Source organism: Mytilus trossulus, chromosome 3, assembly GCF_036588685.1.
Source record: "Mytilus trossulus isolate FHL-02 chromosome 3, PNRI_Mtr1.1.1.hap1, whole genome shotgun sequence".
In the NCBI taxonomy this organism is placed as follows: domain Eukaryota; kingdom Metazoa; phylum Mollusca; class Bivalvia; order Mytilida; family Mytilidae; genus Mytilus; species Mytilus trossulus.
In genome coordinates this window covers 89,241,387-89,265,151 of record NC_086375.1, presented here as the reverse complement: position 1 = coordinate 89,265,151, position 23,765 = coordinate 89,241,387, and the positions used below count along the sequence as shown (strand labels likewise).

The following is a 23,765-nucleotide window of genomic DNA, read 5'->3' as shown; positions in this document are numbered from 1 at the left end:
CAAGGCAGAGACTGTTGTGTAATTGCTCATGTTTTTCTTTCTTCAGTTCGTACCATCTTTAAATGTAATGTCCTCAGAATCCATTTTAATTTTTTTTTTATCTATTTTGCTGGTTAAAAACTCATGAACAATTTGTTTTATAAAGGATATCAGAAAAGTCTTGATTAATGCATGATTATTTTTATTAGTTGTCCTTGGAATTAAACTGCCTGTCGGTTACTGAGATTCCTCTCAGATCTGTACTTCTTGTTGTGGGGATTTATAAGTACCCTGCCACTTCCACTACATGTTTTTTGTAACTTATATGTGTGCTTTGTATCAATCTGATGGGTTAAGCCTTTTTCAACGTTTGGTGTACTGTTACTCCACTGTCCCATGTTAGATGGAGGTTTGGGTGCCTGCTTACATGTTTAACCTCCTTGCCCTATTCTGTATATGCCTGTTCCAAGTCAGGAGCTTGTAATTCAGTGGTTGTTGTTTGTTCCTATATATCATGTTTTTTTTCATTCTTTATTTTGTACATAAATCAGGCCGTTAATTTTCTTGTTTGAGTTGTTTTACATTTGTCATTTCAGGGTCTTACACAGCTGATGATGCAGTAATGGGTTTAATCAACGTTGACGACTGTACAGTGATCTAGAGTTGTTAATTTTTTTTGTATGCCATTTAGTCTTTCGTGGAGAGTTGTCCAATTAGCAATCATATCACATCTTCTTATTTTCATGTTAAAATTATATCTACAGAAATATAAACACAGTCCTATTAGATGTCAATATTTTTATTCATTACTCATTATATAAAAACAGTTAAAGCTACTACATGTAACCTAGATACACTTTTAAAGTGTAACCAACATATACATCTTACTTGGCTAACAAACAAACATTTGCATACTTCAATAATAAAATGGTTAAATTCTTCACACAGTTATTGTAGCTTGTTATAAAGCTATCAAACATGTATACACCAAAGAATCTTTTGTTACATACTCAGCCAATACAATAGCAAATGTCCTTAGCTGTCTTTGTTCTTAATTTAAAAATAATGACATGTTCATACATATTTAAATTCTTATTTCAAACTTAAAATGTACTTCCAAATTGATTTGTTTATGGTAAAAGAAGTGAGTTTAGTTTGTATACAGGGTCTTTGAGAGTGTGGATGATTTAGCTTTTATTTATTTACCACCTCATTTGTTTGTAACAGTGGCCATGACTGTATCATGCCATATTTATTCCAAACTTTGGTTTTAAAATTGTAGACTCTTATAATTACTTTTTTATTTTGAACTTTTTTGGTTTTATATATATTTTGATATGAGCGTCACTGATGATTCTGATTTTGACAAAAAATGTGTCTGGGGTACTATATTTTTATCCTGCTACCTATTAGAACATATGAGCAAGACATCGGTTCAAGTTGGAAATAAAGTTTGAAATACATGAACAGTAGTCATTACACTATAGTATATTATATAGAATGTTTAAATAACAAATTACTACTCAGTGAAAAAGGTGAAAAAGTACTCATACATCACATTGCTCAAAACATAACTTCATTGGAGTCTAGTGCTAGCGTAAAAAACTTATGTCTCTAAAAAGACTTGGCCAGTTGAGGAATATCCTTGGGTGTCAGCAGTTAATTTTTTTTACTTTTGCAGCTTAAGGTGGTACCTAACACTACAGGGAGATAACTCTGTAAAATCAGCTTAACGTTTTAATTACGTTGTGTTGTTAAAGGGAATCTTGCGCTTCTTAATGATCAAAATTAGTCTTTGTCAAACTGCTATATTACCAGTGTAATTTTTCAGATCAATTTGTTGGTTCAAATATTTTGAATTTTTTATATTTTTGCCAAAGGGTCAAAGAAAATACTGTCAAAATTTTATGAAAATTAAACAAGCCAAATTAATTTTAGTGAAAGTGTTGGGTACCACCTTAAGTTATGCCTGATTTTTTTCTTATCTTTTCAAAATATAAGTGGTCTCATGCCAAATATTTATTTTAATTAGAAATTACATTTCATTTATCAATACCATATTTGTTTGACAGTAGTTCTAATTTATTTCAATATATTGCATACCATGATTCTTACAATTGAAATATTTGTTCAGTATCAAGTGATAAGTTTTTGTTTAAAATATATAGGCACAGATGAGACAGAACGATCTTTGAATTGATATATTGTAGGTAAGCATTATAATCTTTATTATTAATGCTATAAACTGCTCGACACAAACTTTTTATTTATAGGCCAATTATAGGAAAGAACATAGAATTGTTCTTATGTCAATAAGAAATAATAGTTTACACAGGGTAATATCCTGTAATGAAGTATTCTTATATTAAGACTTGTAAAATACATATGTATTATATACTCTTTCTCCAACAACCTTCAAAAAAGATTATTTATATTGGACAGAATTTGACATTTTTGTTTGCACTTGAATGATACAGATCACTAGGTTTTTCATCTTCTGCAAGGCTCAAATACACCATAGCACTACATCAAAACACTATTATCAGACTGTCACATTAAGCCACTTATTTGCATTCAACATTGTGCAATATTTTGTGTAATATAATCAATGTAATATTATAAGGTAATACCATGAAATGATCAATGTAATACAATGTAATACAGTGTAATAATCAATGTAATACAAGAATAATCAATGTAATACAGTGTAATAATCAATGTAATACAACATAATACAATGTAATACAGTGTACTGATCAATGTAATACAAGAATAATCAATGTAATACAATGTAGTACAACGTAATACAATGTAATAAAATGTAATACAAGAATGATAAATGTAATACAGTGTAATAAAATGTAATACAATGTAATACAGTGTAATAAAATGTAATACAAGCACAATGATGTTGTTCTACAGACAAACCATGAAATATGAAACTGATGAAAATGAAATAATAAAGCATAATGTACTTGCATAATTATTAAATGGAAGATCTGTACAAACACATGATTCAATATGAACATGTAAGATCTGTTAAACCTTATAAAACCATGACAACTCAATATGAACATGTAAGATCTGTTAAACCTTATAAAACCATGACAACTCAATATGAACATGTAAGATCTGTTTAACTTATAAAACCTTGACAACCAGACATAAAATACTGTCAAACATACACATATAAAATGTACAGTTTTTCAGTCAGTAACAACACTTTTACTGATATGGAACTTAATGAAATGTGTGAGCAGAGTTATTGGTATGCATCTAAATACTGTTAAACATGAATATTTATTTATGAATTTGTTCATCCTGATAAGAACACTCATCTTTATTGCAGAACAAAAATTCAGATTAGTGGAAATGAGTGCAAGTGTTACAACATCAACACACGGTGTAAGATATAACTACATATGAAGAAATTATACTTTTGGTCTGACAATATTGTATACACCTTATTAGTCCTAGATCAGCCTGATTTATAAAGTACATTAATATGTAGATGGAAGAATGACAGGTAACATCTACAAAGAGTGGGATTAGTGTGTAACGTTGGACTGGTCTCAAAGATAATTTTGTTTTTGATGTCATTCATTTCAATTGTCAAAACATATTTTGTTTAAATAATCTACAGATAAGAATTTCCTAAATTAAAAATAATATGAATTTGGATAGAACATAAAGGATTTATAAATTTCATTTTAATAATCATTTGTCTCCCTTTGACTGTTAAAACCACATTTCAGTGAAAACTTGACAACACATATATTTCATTGAAGTACTTTGAGAAAAGTCAAGATGAAGGTTTTAAATATTTATTCCATTCTGTAAACATGGAATTCAGAGAAAATTTCTTTTATCTTATTCAAGTTTAATTACATGGAACGATTGAAGACCGGAAGCCAGTGTGACAGTGAGGAATTTACCAAAATAAAATTTGACTTTATTGAAATGTATGAAAAAAGATGTGGGAAAAAACATCAATGAGACAGTAATCTAACAAGACAAGTTCATTAAATATGAACAAATAAGAAATTTTACTATTACCCTTGCATTCAGACAAAAGAAACTGGTCTTACAATACATTTACAATCATAAACCCGAAGTAAACTTGATAGAAACATAACGAGACATTGTATCACATGTAAACATAAGGTGTAATGTATTCAATATTTGTTACATCCAGGCACGTGTACTCCTTTTTGACATTTTATAATAGCACCAACACTTTAAGCACTAGATTGAAATTCAAGTGATCATTTTGAAGATCTTTCATCTCTTGTTAAACTAAATAGAGTATTCAGCATAAAATAACGTGTTTATTTAATAACTAATCTATTTTTAAAATGAAGTTCACATTGCAATTAAAAATGTATTAAGTCTTCATTACTATGCATAGAAAATACATATACAATCTTAGAAAACTGATGACAAATCAAACATGTTGCATACCCTATAATAAAAAGAGAAAATAACAGACTCAGAAAACTAGCAAGGTTGTTTCACTTAATTGTTCTTTTTTTATACTAGCAAAAATAAGGTTAAAAATATAATGGATCAAAGAAGTTTTATAATGATCAATTTATTTTGTCCATGGACACTTAATTTGTGTATTGTAAATAAAAATGTGACATATAAAACAAAAGTATAAATAATCTGTATATTAAACCAAGTAGACAGAAATAATAGCAATACATTTATAGTACCACAATAAGAACCTTTGACCAGAATTACCATTTAACATCTTCCTTCCTGTCTTCAAATTCATCTGTGATTACCAGTATGTTCAAACTGATTATTGGTAGTATTCTAAATTTATAAAATATTTCGACTTTTGTCCTTAAAATCAAAATGTAAAGCAGTTTCTCATTTCCATGTCTGATGTCCATTCAGTCTTTTGGTATATTTACCAAATTACTGACTAAATTTCTTGATTGTTCTAATTGCAATTCATATCGGATTGACCAATCTACAGAATAAAGAAATATTTAAAAATTATATGCAAAAACATGCATCTAAAGGCAATAATGCTTGTAAACTGAAAAGAAATGCAATCTTTAAAATGATGGTTGAACTTATTTCTTTTGATTCAGATTTAAATTGTTATTTCATGTTATATTTAATGTTCTCTTTCTGTTTCAAAATTTGGAGAACAAGATTTACTGTAAGTTACTTTAATATCCTTCTTGGTCTTAATTTAAAAATAAAGGAAAAAGATGCATGAACACAGAGAGTGGTCTCATTGGCACTCACACCACATCTTCTTATATCTAGTTATTTAAGAAACAGAAAGATCTAGTTATTTAAGAAACAGAAAGTCAAAAATTTCTTATAAACTGTAATTACTGGGCATGTTTAGTAATGCTATATCTAATACCACAAACTACAACATAGAAATAAACATGATTTGTTGCAGATTAACAAACACAGTAAGGTTTAATAATAGGATACAATGTATAAAATGAAATTGTATTACAGTGTGACTTGCCTAATCTGACACATTGGGGGGCCAGAAAAAATGTTGGGTTGAGCAGGGTGTCAGAATACTCAGGTTTTTTCTGCAAGGATACACATATTTTGGGACAATGGAAATGTGTCAGTTAAAGCAGGATGTTTGAATACTCAGGAATCTGATAAGGCAACTTACACTGTACCTTGATAACCTTCATGAAAATCGCCTGCTAATATTGCACTTCTATAGTAATTTATTTACCTTAATATATAAAATATGTGTTAATGCCCCTTTTGAGCTTCTTTAGCAGCTAATATTAAAGGTTGTAAATTGGCTAATGGTTTTGCTAGTCGTAAAAAGGGATGCTGAAAAAAATAAAGAAAACATTATAGCCACTCTCTCTATATATAAAATCAATTCTAAAAATATATTAGCTAACAAACAATCACATCAGAATGATGAAGTATTCATTAATGTTCTATGTAAGGTGTATTTTTAGAACTTCTACCATATACAGAGATTCTTTATATGCCTGTCTCAAGCAAGGAGCCTGTTTTTCAATGGTTTTCATTTTTTGCTGTCTGGCATATTTTTATTTTTGTAATTTGTTTTGTTATAAATTAGACAGTTAGTTTTCTCCTTTGAATAGTTTCATTGTTTTTTCCTCTCTGGGCCTTTAATAGCCGACTATGCAGCATGGGATTTTTTTTATTGTTTAAGTGGCTTATATCCACTTCATTTGAACTCTGGTAGATAGTTGTCTCATTGACAATCATACCCCATCTTCTTATCTTATATGAAGAGCAGTATTTGATATAAATTTTGTCAGTGATGTTTAATAAATCGTTACAAACCTTTAAGAGATCTGAGGCACAACAACGTTTGTCTACATCCACCTCCAGACATTTATCTAAGAAGTCTTGGAACACAGGAGATAATTTATGTTTTTCTTTTATATCTGGTTTACCATTAGTGGCAATTAAATACAAAGCCTAAAATACAAAAGATGCTATTATCTTATACATATATATTTAAAGGTTGTAGTTTCACCAATGCTATACAAATATTTTTAAGTGTTTCTGGATATTTTCTTAACTGTAATTGCCTAACTGAAATCACACTTTAGCTAAACTTTAACCAGATGCTCCGCAGGGCGTAGCTTTATACGACCGCAGAGGTTGAACCCTGAACGGTTGGGGCAAGTATGGACACAACATTCAAGCTGGATTCAGCTCTAAATTTGGATTGTGATTAAATAGTTGACACAGCATAGGTTTCTGACACAGAATGAATGTGTTCTAATGAAATTAAAATTTTTGTTTTCTCTTAGAGCAATTCACTATGCTGTTGAATATTAATCCTCTCAAAAAATGTTTGAAGAAATTTTCTTTTTATTTATGAAATTTCAAATGAGAAAATTGAACCCAATTTTTTTAATCACATCCCCCTTTCCCTTATTCCAAAACTAATCTCAATTAAAATTTCTAATGGAGTTTGCAACAATAACTACTCATTTAAATACATCATAAAATATTAAGATGTAAAAAAACTGCTTGTTATCACTAAATGGTAAAGATTATTTTAATTTATCAGTTGGTAGTAAAAAGTGAATATACATTACATCTTTCATGCCTTATATATCATGTACTGTAGTACGCCGCTAGATTAAAACTGACGTGGAAAGGTAACATATGGTCACCGAAAGCTCTTTTTTGAGAGCCCAGGTGGTCGTGTGGTCTAGCGGGACGGCTGCAGTGCAGGCGATTTGGTGTCACGATATCACAGTAGCATGGGTTCAAATCCCGGCGAGGGAAGAACTAAAAATTTGCGAAAGCAAATTTACAGATCTAACATTGTTGGGTTGATGTTTAGACGAGTTGTATATACATTGTATATTGTATATATAACAAAGATTTAAGTTGATTCTGGACAAAGAAAGATAACTCCAAATAAAAAAGAAATCTTACAATTAGATATTTCTTGCTTACTATTCTGGACAAAGAAAGATAACTCTAATTAAAAACAAAATTGCTATTTCACAATATTTTGCAATAAGATATTTCATGCCATTGCGCAATACTGTGCAATTGAAAAGACTTGCTATTGCACAAAACTTAATATAATAATTTTAGATCCTGATTTGGACTAACTTGAAAACTGGGTCCATAATCAAAAATCTAAGTACATGTTTGGATTCAGCATATCAAAGAACCCCAAGATTTCAATTTTTGTTAAAATCAAACGAAGTTTAATTTTGGACCCTTTGGACTTTAATGTAGACCAATTTGAAAACAAGACCAAAAATGAGAAATCTACATACACAGTTAGATTTGGCATATCAAAGAACCCCATTTATTCAATTTTTGATGAAATCAAACAAAGTTTAATTTTGGACCCCGATTTGGACCAACTTGAAAACTGGGCCGATAATCAAGAATCTAAGTACATTTTTAGATTCAGCATATCAAAGAACCTACACGATTAATTTTTTGTCAAAATCAAACGAAGTTTAATTTTGGACCCTTTGGACCTTAATGTAGACTAATTTGAAAAAGGGACAAAAGTTAAAAATCTACATACACAGTTAGATTCGGCATATCAAAGAACCCCATTTATTCAATTTTGATGAAATCAAACAAAGTTTAATTTTGGACCCTTTGGGCCCCTTATTCCTAAACTGTTGGGACCAAAACTCCCAAAATCATTACCAACCTTCCTTTTATGGTCATAAACCTTGTGTTTAAATTTCATAGATTTTCATTTACTTATACTAAAGTTATGGTGCGAAAACCAAGAAAAATGCTTATTTGGGTCCCTTTTTGGCCCCTAATTCCTAAACTGTTGTGACCTAAACTCCCAAAATCAATACCAACCTTCCTTTTGTGGTCATAAACATTGTGTTTAAATTTCATTATTTTCTATTTACTTGAACTAAAGTTATTGTGCGAAAACCAAGAATAATGCTTATTTGGGCCCTTTTGTGGCCCCTAATTCCTACACTGTTGAAACCAAAACTCCCAAAATCAATCCCAACCTTTCTTTTGTGGTCCTAAACCTTGTGTCAAAATTTCATTGATTTCTATTAACTTAAACTAAAGTTATAGTGCGAAAACCAAGAAAATGCTTATTTGGGCCCTTTTTGGCCCCTAATTCCTAAAATGTTGGGACCAAAACTCCCAAAATCAATACCAACCTTCCTTTTGTGGTCATAAACCTTGTGGTAAAATTTTATAGATTTATATTCGCTTTTACTAAAGTTAGAGTGCGAAAACTAAAAGCGACGACGCAGACGACGATGCCAACGTGATAGCAATATACGACGAATTTTTTTTCAAAATTTGCGGTCGTATAAAAAGTAGAACCAAACATAAGGCATACTTTAATTTATTTTTCCAAATGTCAGGTGTGACAGTGCAAGCCCGGTATCAACATGTTTGTAATGTGGTAAATTTTTTCACATTTATCATTTATCTGATGCATTTTACGTAGTTCATTTTTCTAACCCTTTTAATTGTTTTTAGTTCATATCTTTTAATTTTCTTCACTACTCACTCTAAGAGGATTTTCATTTAAATAGGGAGGTTCTCCTTCTATCATTTCTATGGCCATGATCCCTAAACTCCAGACATCTACTTTAGGACCATACTGTTTTCTGGAAAATAAATTAGCACTGACTAAGATAATTGTGTTTGATGAACATCTTCAAAATTAATGTAGAATGTGTCCATGGAATACAGAATAACCTTATAAAGGGACATTACTCAAGCCAGCCAGATTGAATCTTTATCTGAATTTTGTGTTAATAAGCATGGTGTAAAAATATTATACCATTTGGTTGAGGCAAACTTCAGTTAGGGAATGGAAGTGGTGAATTTTTCAATTTATAAATGGGCATAACTCAAGAAAGGTAGAAATGACATCACCGTAATATGATCTGTTTTGTGTGTACAAGTTGAAAAACATTTGTTTGAGACAATCTAAATTTAGATATAAGAAATCTATTTCAGGATGTAAGTCCTTACAGGTGTACAGAAGGACAAGGGTAACACTTAATGCCCCTCCTGCAAACATTACTAGTATTATCTGGAGTCTTTTCTTTGTCAGTAGCTACAAATGTTGTTCATGTTCAAACTCAGACATTATGTGATCTTACCTTGTGACAACTTCTGGGGCCATCCAATAAGGTGTTCTAACCATTGTTGATCGCCTATTTTTTTATCGGAGAGATCTCAGACATTACGATATCTTACCTTGTGACAACTTCAGATCCAACAAGGTGTTCCAACCATAGTTGATCGTTTATTTTGTTATCAGAGAGATCTCAGACATTGATTACAATATTTTACCTTGTGACAACTTCAGGGGCCATCCAATAAGGTGTTCCTACCATTGTTGATCGTTTATTTTGTTATCAGAGAGATCTCAGACATTACGATATCTTACGTTGTGACAACTTCAGGGGCCATCCAATAAGGTGTTCCTACCATAGTTGATTGTTTATTTTGTTATCAGAGAGATCTCAGACATTAGGATAGCTTACCTTGTGACAACTTCAGGGGCCATCCAATAAGGTGTTCCTACCATAGTTGATCGTTTATTTTGTTCAGGAGACAATTGAGCACAAAAACCAAAATCAGCTGTGAAAAGACAGATATATCATTTACAATTATTCTTTGAAGTAAAATACAAGATCATCGATCTTAAATAACTATAATTGGTTTTTTTTTCAAATCCAGGGGTCTTTTGCTAAATTGCTCAATGAAACTAACAAAGAAATGACTATGTAATGTTGAGTCACTTGAGATGAAAAATTATCACACAAAAAGATCAAGCAAAATTTACGAAAAAGTGAAAATCAAGATCTAATGACAAATTCTTCTTTTTCCCCTGTTCAAAATGTGAACATGCACATTACATATACAGAGGTTCAACTTCTTTGATATATAAGAATACTATCTGAAGGTATATTTCATTTTAAGTAAGATCTATCTTCTTAGGAATATATAACAAGTAATATTTATACCTCCTAATGGATTTATGACAAGTTTTATTTATACCTTCTAATGCATTTATAATAACTTATATCTATACCTCCTCACAGATTTAGTGTAACTTACTTAATTTGACACTACCATCCATGCCTAACAGTATATTATCACTTTTTATATCTCTGTGGATCACCTGGTTCTCATGAAGAAATTCTAATGCATGTAAACACTGAAATAATCATTAATAGTCATTTAGTCATACAGAAAATTAAAAAAAATCAATCATATAAGACAAGAATTTTTTCTCATGAACATTAAGAGTATTAGTACTAGTTAACTTATAGCATACTGTCAAGTATCTGCATATACAATATGTAATAATCCCAAACATGTCCATACCCCCAAACGTGTCCGATTTCCCCAAACATGTGTTTTCTCCACAAACATGTTCTTAATATTCAATATTGCCAAAATGTGTCCGATTTCATAACCCCAATCTTGTTCGATAATGTTTTTCGCCAAAATATGTCATTTATTAAACGCCATAACGTCTCACTTCTTTTCAGGCTTATAAATGAATGTCCTACATGAAATCAATAGCATGAATGGCAATTCAATAATGGGGGACACAGCTGATGTAGTTATTATTCATTATCATTAGTTTGTTCAATGCCTGTTGTTTTGAGTATCTACCGAAATTAGACTTTTTACTGCGTTGGTAATAACATGAGCAACATGACGGGTGCTACATTAGGAGCAGAATCTGTTTACCCTTCCGGAGCACCTGAGATCCCCCCAGGTTTTGGTGGAGTTCGTGTTGCTTTGTCTTTAGATTTCTATGTTGTGTCTTGTATACAATTATTTGCCTGTTTGTCTTTTTTAATTTTTTAGCCATGACATTGTCAGTTTATTTTTTATCTTCGATCAATGAGTAGTCAATGACTGTCCCTCTGGTATCTTTTGTCCCTCTTTTATCTTAATTGCATATTTAATCTGTAACATATGAATTAATTTTTTACTTAAAATTACCTATTCTAGTTGCAAGTATTTAGTTTATTATGTAAATTATTTTGTACTAATGAACTCAGATGATGCCTTTTATATATTTGTGTTACCTCTCTTATAACAGCAGCTATCTGACCCTCATCCATACAAGTTTCAGTGACTACATCTGTTAAAGACCCACCAGCTAAATACTCCATAACAACCTATAATTAGTAATCAAATATTTACAATAACTGTAGCGTAGAGATCAAACATATTGGATGTGTACTGCCCTGGTTTCCCTATCTACTGTTTCTGAAGCATTAAAATTATTAGATGTAAAAAAAACTCAAATCAAAAGAGTATTTTGCATTATACATAAATCTCCCTCAACTAGTTTATAAGACACTAAATTTACCTCAGTTTATATTTGGTTTTCAATTATTCAAATCTAACAAAAACAGTATAGATATAACCAATTAAAGTATAAAATAGTGCCATCTAGCTTAATCCTTTTCTTTTGTATTGTAGATAAAGTTTTCTGTTCTTGGTAAAACAAAAATCATGTCTATAAATAGAAGTACTAACCCACAGTTCCTCACCCCCTACGTTATTTAATTATGTCTATAAATAGAAGAACTTACCCACAATTCCTCACCCCCTACGTTATTTAGTAAATAAGAATCCAGGTAATTCACAATATTAGGATTTTGATTTTCCCGCATCACTAGAATTTCATTAATTATAAGTTCCTTTTTAGGTTGTTGAGATAAGTTCATTGTCTTTATAGCCACTTCACGACCTGTGGCCACTTCCATAGCAATGAATACAGTTCCTGAGGCTCTGAAATATACAATAAAAGTTCATGATATATTGTACTATCTTCACTTACACAAACTAGCAATAAATCATTGTTAATGAAAATAATCATGGATATAACATAGTAATAACTAACAAATAAGATTAATGTGACTGATAGTCATTTCTAAGACAATAGTGTCTTCTTTCCCGTTAATATAAGGCTACTTAAATAGTCCTTGTTTTAATTTGCTGTATGCTTCTTTTTAAAATATGATATTAATTGCTTCTGGAATGTTGTCCGCCAATCATTAATTTCGGATTCTTATACCAGGAGTATGAGTATTTCATTGATTGTATTTAAAGAACGAAGATAACTTTATGTTAGGGGTTGAATTTCCATTGTTGAGAATGTTGTTAGACAGCAAAACTTCTGGTGTATGCTTTTGAAAAAAAATATCTTGATGCATAATATTCTTAAATGGCAAATAACATCGCAATCTTACCCTTGGCCAATTTTTTCCATTTTAGTATATTTCCTATTGGGGTCTCCGATTGTCACTATTGTTCGTAATTTTTCTATTATTTCTTCATCTGTCATTTTCTTTTTCTTTGGTTTATCATTTTTTGAGATAGCCCCGTTTGTTTTCTCTTCACTTTCCACAGGTTTTGTATACTACAAGACAAGCATTGATCAAAAATACAATGTGGTGTTTTTAACAGATATATGTATTCAGGAAAAATAACAGCAACATATATATATGTTGTGAAATTAAAATTTCCTCATATGGTAGACAAAGGAAATTCCTTCTCTAGACTGGTATTTTTCACAGTTTCATATTATCTTAATTTATTTAATGATTTAGCTTTACCAGGATCTTGCTACTACAAAACTGGTATTTTTTCATTAGAATTGTTTTACATTTTTACTCTTTGTTTTTTTATTATTGGTAATTTTTTAAGATGAAACATGTGAAATTACATAATACAGTATTAGAAACAAAATATAAGGAATTTAGTAGCACTTGTAAGATTGATCAAATCCTAATGATATAATAAGAACTAAATATCACAATTGATTTTGTTAATTAAATGATGCTTCTATAAATAGCCACTTCTGATCCATTTCCCCCCCTCATTGTTGAAGACCAGTGAACTATGTTGCTAACTTCTTCATCATTTGGTCTCTGGCATTCAAAACACAACTTCTTTTTGACTATTGATTCTATTTTATCTTGAACTTGTTGCTATGTAAACACATATATATTCTAATCTTAACAATTCCTCATTGTTGAAGGCTGTAGAGTTGATAACTTTTCATCAGTTGGTCTCCTGCAGAAAGTTGTCCCATGTGTACATATCTTTTTTTATATATACTATACACTTACAATTGATTTCGTTTTATCAGGCCGTGTTGCTATGGGTGGTGGTGCTTCCTCATCGTCGTCGTCCTCGGGAGTCGAGGCCCCTGTTGAGTTTTCTGGCTTTGCTGTTGGTGCTGGTTGCTGAAAGACAAGAATATTGTTGAAGCAATTGACTACTGCAATTTTTTTACCAATAACAAAGATGAAATTTTAAAACTTATTAATATGTAAGACATTCAGTTTATTTATCAAAGTCATTCTTACAAAAATAAATGCTTACAGGTGCTGGAATTTCTCGCTACATTGAAAACCTGTTGGTGACCTTCTGCTGTTGTTTTTTTATTTGTTCGGGTTGTTGTCTCTTTGACACATTTCCCATTTCCATTCTCAATTTTATTAGATATACAAGTTTTATTCTCTGAAATCTTTGAAATAAGTGATTTTCTTTTTAACAATAGCTGTTTTAACTATGGTCCGTGCATGCGGTTATATGTGAGGTTTGTGACAGACCATTATTATCTAGATAGCAATAGCATTGAAGTACTAAATATAAGAATTTAATTTGCTGAATTATTTGTACAATATAGCATTTTCATTTTTTGACCAATCACTCAACATAGGAACAGAAGTGACTCCCTTTCGAAAAACACATGAATGACACTCACTAAAACCAAAATTTTTGACGGAAATGCAATGAAGTTAAACTATGGTAAAGTGACAATTTACAATTGTAACCTTATTGTTGGTCAAACTAAAGTGAATTACCTGTGAAATCATAACATTTGAGTTAAATTTGTCTGATAGGGTTGGCCCTCTTGATTCTGCACCTGAAGTTATATAAAATATTGTAAACAGTAGGTTCTAGTCAAATGAAATATTCAAAGCACTGGAATGACTGATCAAATTAAAATCAACAGATACCATGTCTTTATAAAACATAACAAACAGTAAAAATTTCATAACATTTTCTGAAGCATACTGGAGTTATCCTAATACATATTTTTAAATTTTGCCTACTTTTTAGTAATTAAAATTCATAAGTTGGATAAGAATTAGGGTATTAAAAACTCAAAAGAAATGTTGGGTAGTTCTTTTTTCATGTAACAGTAACCTAACTTATTTCATTGTGTAAAAGTTAAGTGAGGAATAGTATATATGTCACTGGAGAAGATAAGAGAATAAGATGGAAAGACACCAGTCAGAGCAGAATACAATTATATATCCAGGTTTCATAGGCATGTAACAAGTGTTCCTCTAATTCTTCGTCAATTTTATCGGTTTCTGCACCCATTGTAAAAAAAATGTAATCAACATGGGGTTCATTTGATTTCAGTTCTTTATTGGTTAAAATCCGATTATGACGTCAAATTTTCTTGCTTTCCTTTTCAATTTACTATTGTGATGGCATGAAAAAAGCGACCATCAATCATGTCTAATGACATCATACATAAAGAACACATCTTTTTGCAGATCATTCGAAAGAAATAAGTTTTCTGGCGTTTTTTTGAAAATCATTAGAGAAACAGATACCACCACCGAAACTCGTGAAATTTGGTATTTATCCACTGTCGACAGTTAAATTTCAAATATTTAATACACTCGGCAAGCCTAGAGTTTAAATTTGAAAATTTAACTGTCTTGAGAGGATAAATATTGTATCGCACTTGATGCAGTGGTAGAATATATCTCTGATGCAAAACCATTTAATATGCTTAAGTTGCAAAACACATGTGTAACTATATATTGTTAAACCTAAAGTCATATACTAGCAGATGGAAATGGGCAGGGGTTCCTGATATGACAATTAAGGATATAGCTTTGATTCATTTAATTTGAAGTAATAATGATATATAGTTTGTAAACTCCATTTGATACTAACTGTACCTAAATAATGCAATTTGTAAAATGACATTTACATTTTTAAGTTCATTTGATTCCAACTGTACTGGATAAAGGGTGTTTGACACTTGATAATAGAGGTCCTTCCCTCCCTTATACAGCACTTAAAGTAGTAACTTACTAGGAGGTTTAATGTTGGTCATATATTTAGGTTTTTGTATATCTTTTTCTTTGGTGGATGTGTCATAATATTTGAGTACATCTAACACGGCCTGAGGATTCTTCTTTTGTTCTGATTTAGAGATGTTTGATTGAGACAGTAGTTTAGCCCAGGATTCTGGCATACCCTGAAATATAAAATATCAAACTATAGTCTTATTACTACAATAGTTTAGCCCAGGATTCTGGCATGCCCTATAGAATATCAAACTATAGTCTTATCAATACAGTAATTTGATTGGACACTGCAAAATGTGTAATAAGTATGATTGTCACTTTCTTTGAAGTATTAAAGAAAAGTTAAATATTTTAGAAAATTTGATCTTAAATTTCTGGTGAAGAATGATTCTATTGGTAGAAATTTAATAACAGGCTTTTTTCAAACATATCTTTTTATGATGTCATTTAAAAAGCAAACATATATAGGAACTTACTTTTTGTAATTAAAGATTTAATTCAATGCTGTTGATATGAGCTGATAACCTACCCTTAACGCTCCCGTATGAGCTGATATCCTACCATGAACTCTCCTTGTGAGCTGATAACTTACCGTGAACTCTCCATAAGAGCTTAAAACCTACCGTGAACTCCCCCGTATGAGCATCAAATCCAACATGGACAATATGTTCAAAGTCTGAAAACCTACTATGAACTCTCCCGATTGGGCGGATAACCTACTGTGAACTCCCCCTTATGAGCATCAAATTCAACATGGACTATATGTTCAAAGTCTGATAACCTACTATGAACTCTCCCAATTGGGCTGATCACCTACTATGAACTCTCCCAATTGGGCTGATAACCTACCATGAACTCCCCCGTATGAGCATCAAATCCAACATGGACTATATGTTCAAAGTCTGATAACCTACTATGAACCCTCCCAATTGGGCTGATAACCTACCATGAACTCCCCTGTATGAGCATCAAATCCAACATGGATGATATGTTCAAGATCTGATAACCTACTGTGAACTCCCCCGAATGAGCATCAAATCCAACATGGATGATATGTTCAAGGTCTGATAACCTACCATGAACTTCCCCGTATGAGCATCAAATCCAACATGGATGATATGTTCAAAGTTTGATAACCTACTGTGAACTCCCCCGTATGATCATCAAATCCAACATGGATGATATGTTCAAAGTTTAATAACCTACCGTGAACTCCCCCGTATGAGCATCGAATCCAACATGGATGGTATGTTCAAAGTTAGATGGGGATGATATGACCGGCTTCTCATTCTGTAGCCTTGTAATCTTAGTACCTGAAATATAAAGAGAAACTGTTAATGATAAGACTGTATAAGATAGGCATTGTCCCAAACACTCAACTTTTAAAACTAAGACTGAGTGTAAAATTGATAAACTGACTACTTTATAAATTTTACATGGAATTTTGTTTGATTTTTACCATTCAGTACAATTTACAAATAATTCAAGCAATAGGGCTGTTAGTTTTCTTGTTTGAATTGTTTTCCATTGTCTTATCGGGGCCTTTTATAGCTGACTATGTGGTATGGGCTTTACTCATTGTTGAAGGCTGTACGGTGACCTATAATTGTTAATGTCTGTGTCATTTTGGTTTCTTGTGGACAGTTGTCTCATTGGCAATCATACAACATCTTCTTTTTTTTATGGTCAGGAAAAGACCAATTTATTATCTATAGAATCTTCAGAGTTTCAAATAAGATAAATGGTTGGTGATTTAAAGACAGCCACTGGAAAACTAGTGCACCAACCAAATTCTGAATGAATTATTGAAAGATTTCTTTAAAATGCAAAGCATGCTATTCTAATCATAGGTGGATCCAGGCCCCCCCCCCCCCCCCCTTTTTCGGAAAAATTTGGTTGATTATATAGGGAATCACTGAAGCATGACTGGAGAGGGACCCCCATATGAAAAGTTCTGGATCCGCCACTGCTTATAATGTTGTTCTTTAAGTTTCTAAAAACTTTTACAAGATGTAACCTATTAAAATAAAGTTTCCCAGGTTTATCTAGATACTTTTTCAGAGAACAGTCAGTGGTTAGTCGTTTTGGTTTAATAGGATATAAATGTTGGAACTCCACAATATATTTAATATATTTCCTATTTCAATTTTACTGTTTCTCTGAACTGCTGTTTACATGTAAAATGTAATTCCAGCTAATGTCCATTAATAGGACACCTGCTCATGATCGTTAACATTAAATATAAAAAAAAATATGTACCTGACATTCCAGTTTAGAAAAGTTTTAAATGTAAAAGGAAACAAAATCTATTGTAATAAATAGAAAAGAAATGAACATTTCTAGTGCATGATGGTGTTATATACTAAAGTATGTTACAGAAAAAAGAAAAATGACAACTTTTTGTTGTTGAAGAACATACACATTTTGTTTTATTGAAAAAAAAAATGATATCTAATCTTTAGACACAGCATCATTGCCAAAAATAAAGTTATGACTAATTTTCAGTTGTGTACATGCCAATGTACATGTATAGCACATTCAAGGAAATAATGAATTGAATCTTCAATTAGCATGATTAGCCTTCCTTAGACTTAACATTGTACATTTAGAAAGATGGTATTAATCTTTAAAGAGTATTGAGTAATCTAGAGTCAACAGAATATTTATAAGGGGATGCAATGTAAATTGGATCTCTTGGCCTTTCTAAATCAAAATATCTTTTGATCAAAAGTCTAATTGAGAAGGGGGAAATGTGTTCAACTGTAATATTGTAAAAGGTTATCCATAACCAAATGGCATTTTAAAGAGTAAAATTGTATTCCCTAGTAACATGAAATGCAAAGTAATATTGATTTAAAGTTAAAAGAGTAAGAAAATTACAATCATATTGCAGACTATATAAAACAAAATGATTTTATACAAAGCAATACTCTCAGTTGGCTTATAAAACAAATCTTTTTCAATGAAACAGGTTTACATATTTCAAAACTAAATTTTACAATCCACTTTAGAACAGTTAGATTAAGAAAATAAAAAAAACATAATGTTTATCCATTTGTTCAGTAGGACCCCTGTTTTATCTGTGTCTAGTAGGACCCCTGCTTATCAATCTTTTTAGAAGGACCCCTGTTTATACATCTCTTCAGTAGGACCCCTGTTTTATCTATCTGTTTTGTATGACCCCTGTTTATTCATTTATTAAGTAGGACCCCCGTTTATCCATCTGTTTTGTAGAAACCTTGTTTATACATCTGTTTAGTAGGGCCCCTGTTTATTCATCTCTTCAGTAGAACCCTTGTTTATCTTTCTGTTTAGTTGGACCCCTGTTTATCTACCTATTTAGTAGGACCCCTGTTCATCTACCTATTTAGTAGGAACCTTGTTTATTTATCTGTCTAGTAGGATCCCTGTTTTTCTATCTGTTTAGTAAGGCCCCTGTTCATCCATCTGTTTTGTAGGACCCCTGTTTATCTATCTGTTTAGTAGGACCCCTGTTCATCCATCTGCCTTGTAGGACCCCTGTTTATTTATCTGTTTAGTAGGGCCCCTGTTCATCCATCTGTTTTGTAGGACCCCTGTTTATCTATCTGTTTAGTAGGACCCCTGTTCGTTTTTCTGTCTAGTAGGACCCCTGTTTATTTATATAATTAGTAGGGCCCCTTGTTTAACTATCTGTTTTGTAGGACCCCTGTTTATTCATTTGTTAAGTGTTATATATCTTATTTGTAGGGCCCCTATTTATCTAATTATAAAAAATCGTTTTAACAATTTTATCATTTTTAAAAAAGAAATTTCAAAAGTTCAAAAACTAAAATACAAAATTAAGAAAAACATAGACTTCACAAAAACATTATCAACCCAAATATATAACTCAGTACCTGTGACACTGATTCTTCGAAGAGTATTGGATAAAAAATTCCCACCACTTGACCGCTGCTTCTTCATCATTTTAGATCACAACAACATCATACTCCTTTATCATTCCTTGATTAATTACTTAACGGAACAAATACACTTCAACTTTAAGTTACTCCATGTATTTTATGTACTTTAACCACTACACAAAAGTCAATTTCCCTAATAAGTCACAGGATGAGAAATAAAATTAATTCCCATAAATTTTATAAGTAAATCCCATCTGTTGGTGAGATTGAATTATTCCAAATTTTTCATATCATTTCTGGGTAGCAATATGATTGTCTTTCTCTGAGGGCTCATTTAATTTAATTACTCTATTGTGCACATTCTCTTCTAAAGATGCAATGACTAATTCTAATCGAGGTTAGCAATGGGGAATTGACCTTCTGTTACAAATCAATAATGTACAAAAAATGTCAAACAGGAAATTAAAAGGGAAAAAATCTCATCTATTATCAATATAATTTCGACAACAATGTTATCTTTTCCCTACACAATAACAAAAATATCAGGCAGTAAATCTTTCCCCCTTGGTAGCCTTTGACATCCTGTGTTAAGGAGAAGGGTTCATTAGTAGAAATTGTGTATAACAAGTACTTCCTTTCCTGGTCATGGGGTATTTATTTAGGGTAGTACTGTATATATATGTATGTCAAAGTGTGGGGGAATTCACTAAATATTTCCTCATCTCAAAATCATCCTTTTAATTAATAAAATCTGTAATTTCAATATAATTTAGTAAACATAATAAAAAGAATTTTAAGGCCTCATCAAAATTCACTTTTTGTTACATTACATTTATAGATTCACAGGAAACATGCTTTCTACCCAACTGTCTAAAATATATCACTAGTTTACTGATCATTAAAGGGAGATAAATCTGCAATAAAAGGAATCAAATCTAATATCTCTGTTATGTTAACTACTTTCTTTCAGGTAAGATAATCGGCTCACTAGAAATACTCTTCATGTAATAATTACAATATTATATTTACTGCTGATAAACCAGTCTATTACTAGTATTCCTAAGTTCAGATTGAGAAATGTGCAAAAAAGGAGTAAGTTTGATAACAGCCATATTTGGCCCCAATTATAAAGTTCAATGTTACAAGTCAAAAGACATTTTAAGTTGACTTAAAGACATGGGAGAAAGTTAAATAGAACAATTTTTGTCAAAGTTTAATTCTGACACGTTGAATTTTACATCCCAAAAAGGTCAAAATAGGGGATTTTGATCTAATTTGACAAAATCGGCTAAATTTTAACCAAGTTATGACCAGGAAACATAGAGCGCAGGGGTCGACAAACTAAATATTAAAATAAGACATGTGAAATGTCTTCACAAACATTATTTTAAAAGATCTTTGTTGTCGACGTATGCGCTCTATGTTTCCTGTCCAATAATCTATGAAAATTTACCCATTTTCTTTGATTTTTCGTGGAAAATCAATATGAGTACAACTTGTGACGTCATAATGAAACGCAGGAACGTAAATTTTCAACAAAATGGCTTATTTCATATCTAGTCACTGTATTAGCTATAATTTATTGTGATATTGGTCAATTAATCCTAAATCGAAATTTACGCTAATAAAGGGGCCATTTTAGGACCTTACCGAACCTACTCCCGTAAAAAAAACTTGAATGGAAAATGAAACGAGAAAAGATTTTTATTGGAAAATGAACAAAACTGAAGGTTTTAAGAGGAACGTACTACCAGCAACTGTTTTTTTTTAATAAGAAAATAAATCAAGCTCAGATTTTTAAAGGTAAATGACCCAAGAAAAGGCTTTTATAGGATATCAAGCAAGATCAGGTTTTACATGAAAATGAATCAAGCCCAGCACCTCCACCATAATGCGATTATTACATTATACATATAACAAGTAGAAAGGAAAACAAGGTATATTGCTCACTTTTAGGGGTCTTTATTCTTCTTTTTTCTTCTTTACTGTCAGGTTCTTTAGGGAGAGGTTTATGTTCATGAGGAAGATCAGCTACTCTACAATAAAGATAATAACTAATATGTAATGCGTAATTAACATTGTGATATAAATCAGTTTACATTGTTTGGTACCCTAATATGTGGTGGTAGCCCTCCTACCTAGAGAGAACTAGGACCTTCAAAATGACAATCCAGTCAATGCCTGGTTGCTGTCTAAAAGAAGATTTACCAACTGAATTAATGTTATAGAATTCAAACAAACATTAGTTGAGCTGAGCACAAAACATAGGCGATGTGAGTTGCCTGAGAAAAGTACAAACATTTTGCTTGAGATAGCTGATTAAAATTGTAAATTCATATCAAATGTTTCTGTTACGAGTAACCCTTTACAGCCTTGGATGGAAATGCCAAATCTTGAGTGATACATGTGGAAATTGACAGTACTGAATGCAGCAATTTTATTCCTCAATTAAATCATGACAAAGAAATCACTGGAATTGACTGTCAGCTGCAATCTGCTGCATGTAAAATATCATCTATAATTCACAGCTAAAACATTCAATTTCCTGGCTTCAGTTGAATCTAATTCAGATTTCTAAATTTCATCAAAAATAAATTAAATTGAACTTAAAGTTTTTTAAAGATATTTACATTATATTCATTTGGATGATGGAAATGTAATTCCTTGCTTGTAAAAATTTAATTTATCAAACATGCATTTCACCATTGCGAAATAAAAAGACTTTGTTTGAAAGATATAATTTCTGGTGTGGGTGGTCTTTTTAAAACTTTTTCTTTCTTCAAAGAGTAAATAGTGAACCCATATTGGTGGTTCAGCACAAACATTGATTTTGTTATCAAACTAATGAAACTTTATCTAAATTTTATTCCAAATAAACAGCTATGAACATTTACGGTCCTTAATTATATTAAGCAATATTCATTTTTTCATATGTATACAAATGTACATGTACTGATATTTTGGCATTGTAAAAGATCATGTTTTTTCAAGACTGTGAAAAAATCCTTACGCTAAATCAATTGGATGTGTTCAGAATGATATTCTAGTCTTTGATACATGCATTTTATAGTTGTTGTGTTGCTGTGAACATAAATCAGGATGTTAGTTTTCTCAATTGAAATGTTATACATTTGTCACTTGTGGCTCTTTTAAAGATTGCTATGGGGTATGGGTTTTGCTCATTTTTGAAGACTGTGACCTATAGTTGCATGTATACTGTAAATTCAGAAATTATTGCATGCACTTATTATTGTGATTTTGTCATTTTAGAATAAATTTCGATTTAAATCTTTGAGATATTCAGAAAAATCCTTTTCTATTCATATAAAATATTTCAAATTGCGAGTTTAAATTATTGAGATTATAACCCTGTCGCATCTTTCGCAATAATAAAAACATCGCAATAATTTTTAATAAATTTACAGTACTTCTATGTCATTTGGTTTCGGATTGAAAGTTGTTTCATTGGCAATCCTACCACATCTTTTTTTTTTTTTATAATATATTGATCTACTTATTATATTGTAATCTACTGCTTTTTTTTAACCTGAGGCTTTATTTATAATAAACAAGGAAATACTCAATATAACAATTTGATTACCATTAAATGTTGACATTAATCATATCTGTACAACATTGTGTATACTTCATTACCATTGATTACAATGACTAACATATCTACATAATAACAATAAACTGATGGATAGGCATGGTAAAGGAACATTTGTTAAATCCTTATGACACATGAGGTTTAGTATAAACATTGTAGGAAGACAGATTGAAACATACTAAAAGGTTTCCTTCTTATAAGGTTATTCTAGACTTTTAATGAAAAATCCTCTCACTGTTATTTATACCCTACATCTTAACAGAATTCTAAGTTCTGAGTATCTCAGTACTGTTTTATCTGTATTTGGGGAGTGAATGGCCTGTTAACATTGCTTCTGTACTAGTGCTTAGGAAGCAACATTTGAAATAACATCTTTTTCATTTATCATCATCCTCCTTAACAATATGGATTAGAAATACTTTCCTTCAATATTGAATTTAAACAGCTCTATCGATCAATTAAAACAAAAAGTAGAGGTCAACTGTGTCAAAGTCACTGATATGACCCCCTCATGGATCAGAGGTCATTTTGGAAGAAAGTTCCAATGATTTTGAAAAAACAAATCCCCATAGAAGTATCTGCTAGATTTTAATATGGTGCAGACACAAAAGCAGAGAATACATTAACCAATCTTTTCAGAAAAATCTTTTTTATTTAGTAGTAACATTTTTTGTGAGAAGA

At 31.1% G+C, this 23,765-nt stretch overlaps 1 protein-coding gene across 6 annotated transcripts in view; it reads right to left on the bottom strand.

The window, feature by feature from the left end:
- Positions 1–762: 762 nt before the first annotated feature.
- The window catches only part of LOC134712781 (serine/threonine-protein kinase Pak-like), a 36,022-nt gene continuing 13,019 nt past the window's right edge, over positions 763–23,765 (bottom strand). For 3 of the 6 annotated variants that reach the window (XM_063574636.1, XM_063574637.1, XM_063574638.1), the window contains exons 3-16: positions 21,425–21,510; positions 16,797–16,903; positions 15,595–15,760; positions 14,340–14,401; positions 13,599–13,715; positions 12,717–12,886; positions 12,057–12,255; positions 11,544–11,636; positions 10,558–10,657; positions 9,981–10,077; positions 8,993–9,092; positions 6,295–6,432; positions 5,702–5,805; positions 763–4,957 (exon numbers count right to left, since the gene is read on the bottom strand). In XM_063574636.1, the coding sequence (XP_063430706.1) occupies positions 5,722–5,805; positions 6,295–6,432; positions 8,993–9,092; positions 9,981–10,077; positions 10,558–10,657; positions 11,544–11,636; positions 12,057–12,255; positions 12,717–12,886; positions 13,599–13,715; positions 14,340–14,401; positions 15,595–15,760; positions 16,797–16,903; positions 21,425–21,510 (1,519 nt within the window). In that variant the 3' untranslated portion in view covers positions 763–4,957; positions 5,702–5,721. Of the gene's footprint in view, positions 4,958–5,701; positions 5,806–6,294; positions 6,433–8,992; positions 9,093–9,980; positions 10,078–10,557; positions 10,658–11,543; positions 11,637–12,056; positions 12,256–12,716; positions 12,887–13,598; positions 13,716–14,339; positions 14,402–15,594; positions 15,761–16,213; positions 16,261–16,796; positions 16,904–19,468; positions 19,861–21,424; positions 21,511–23,765 lie in introns of those variants that run through there. The other 3 variants (XR_010106323.1, XM_063574639.1, XM_063574640.1) reach the window with 3 other exon arrangements.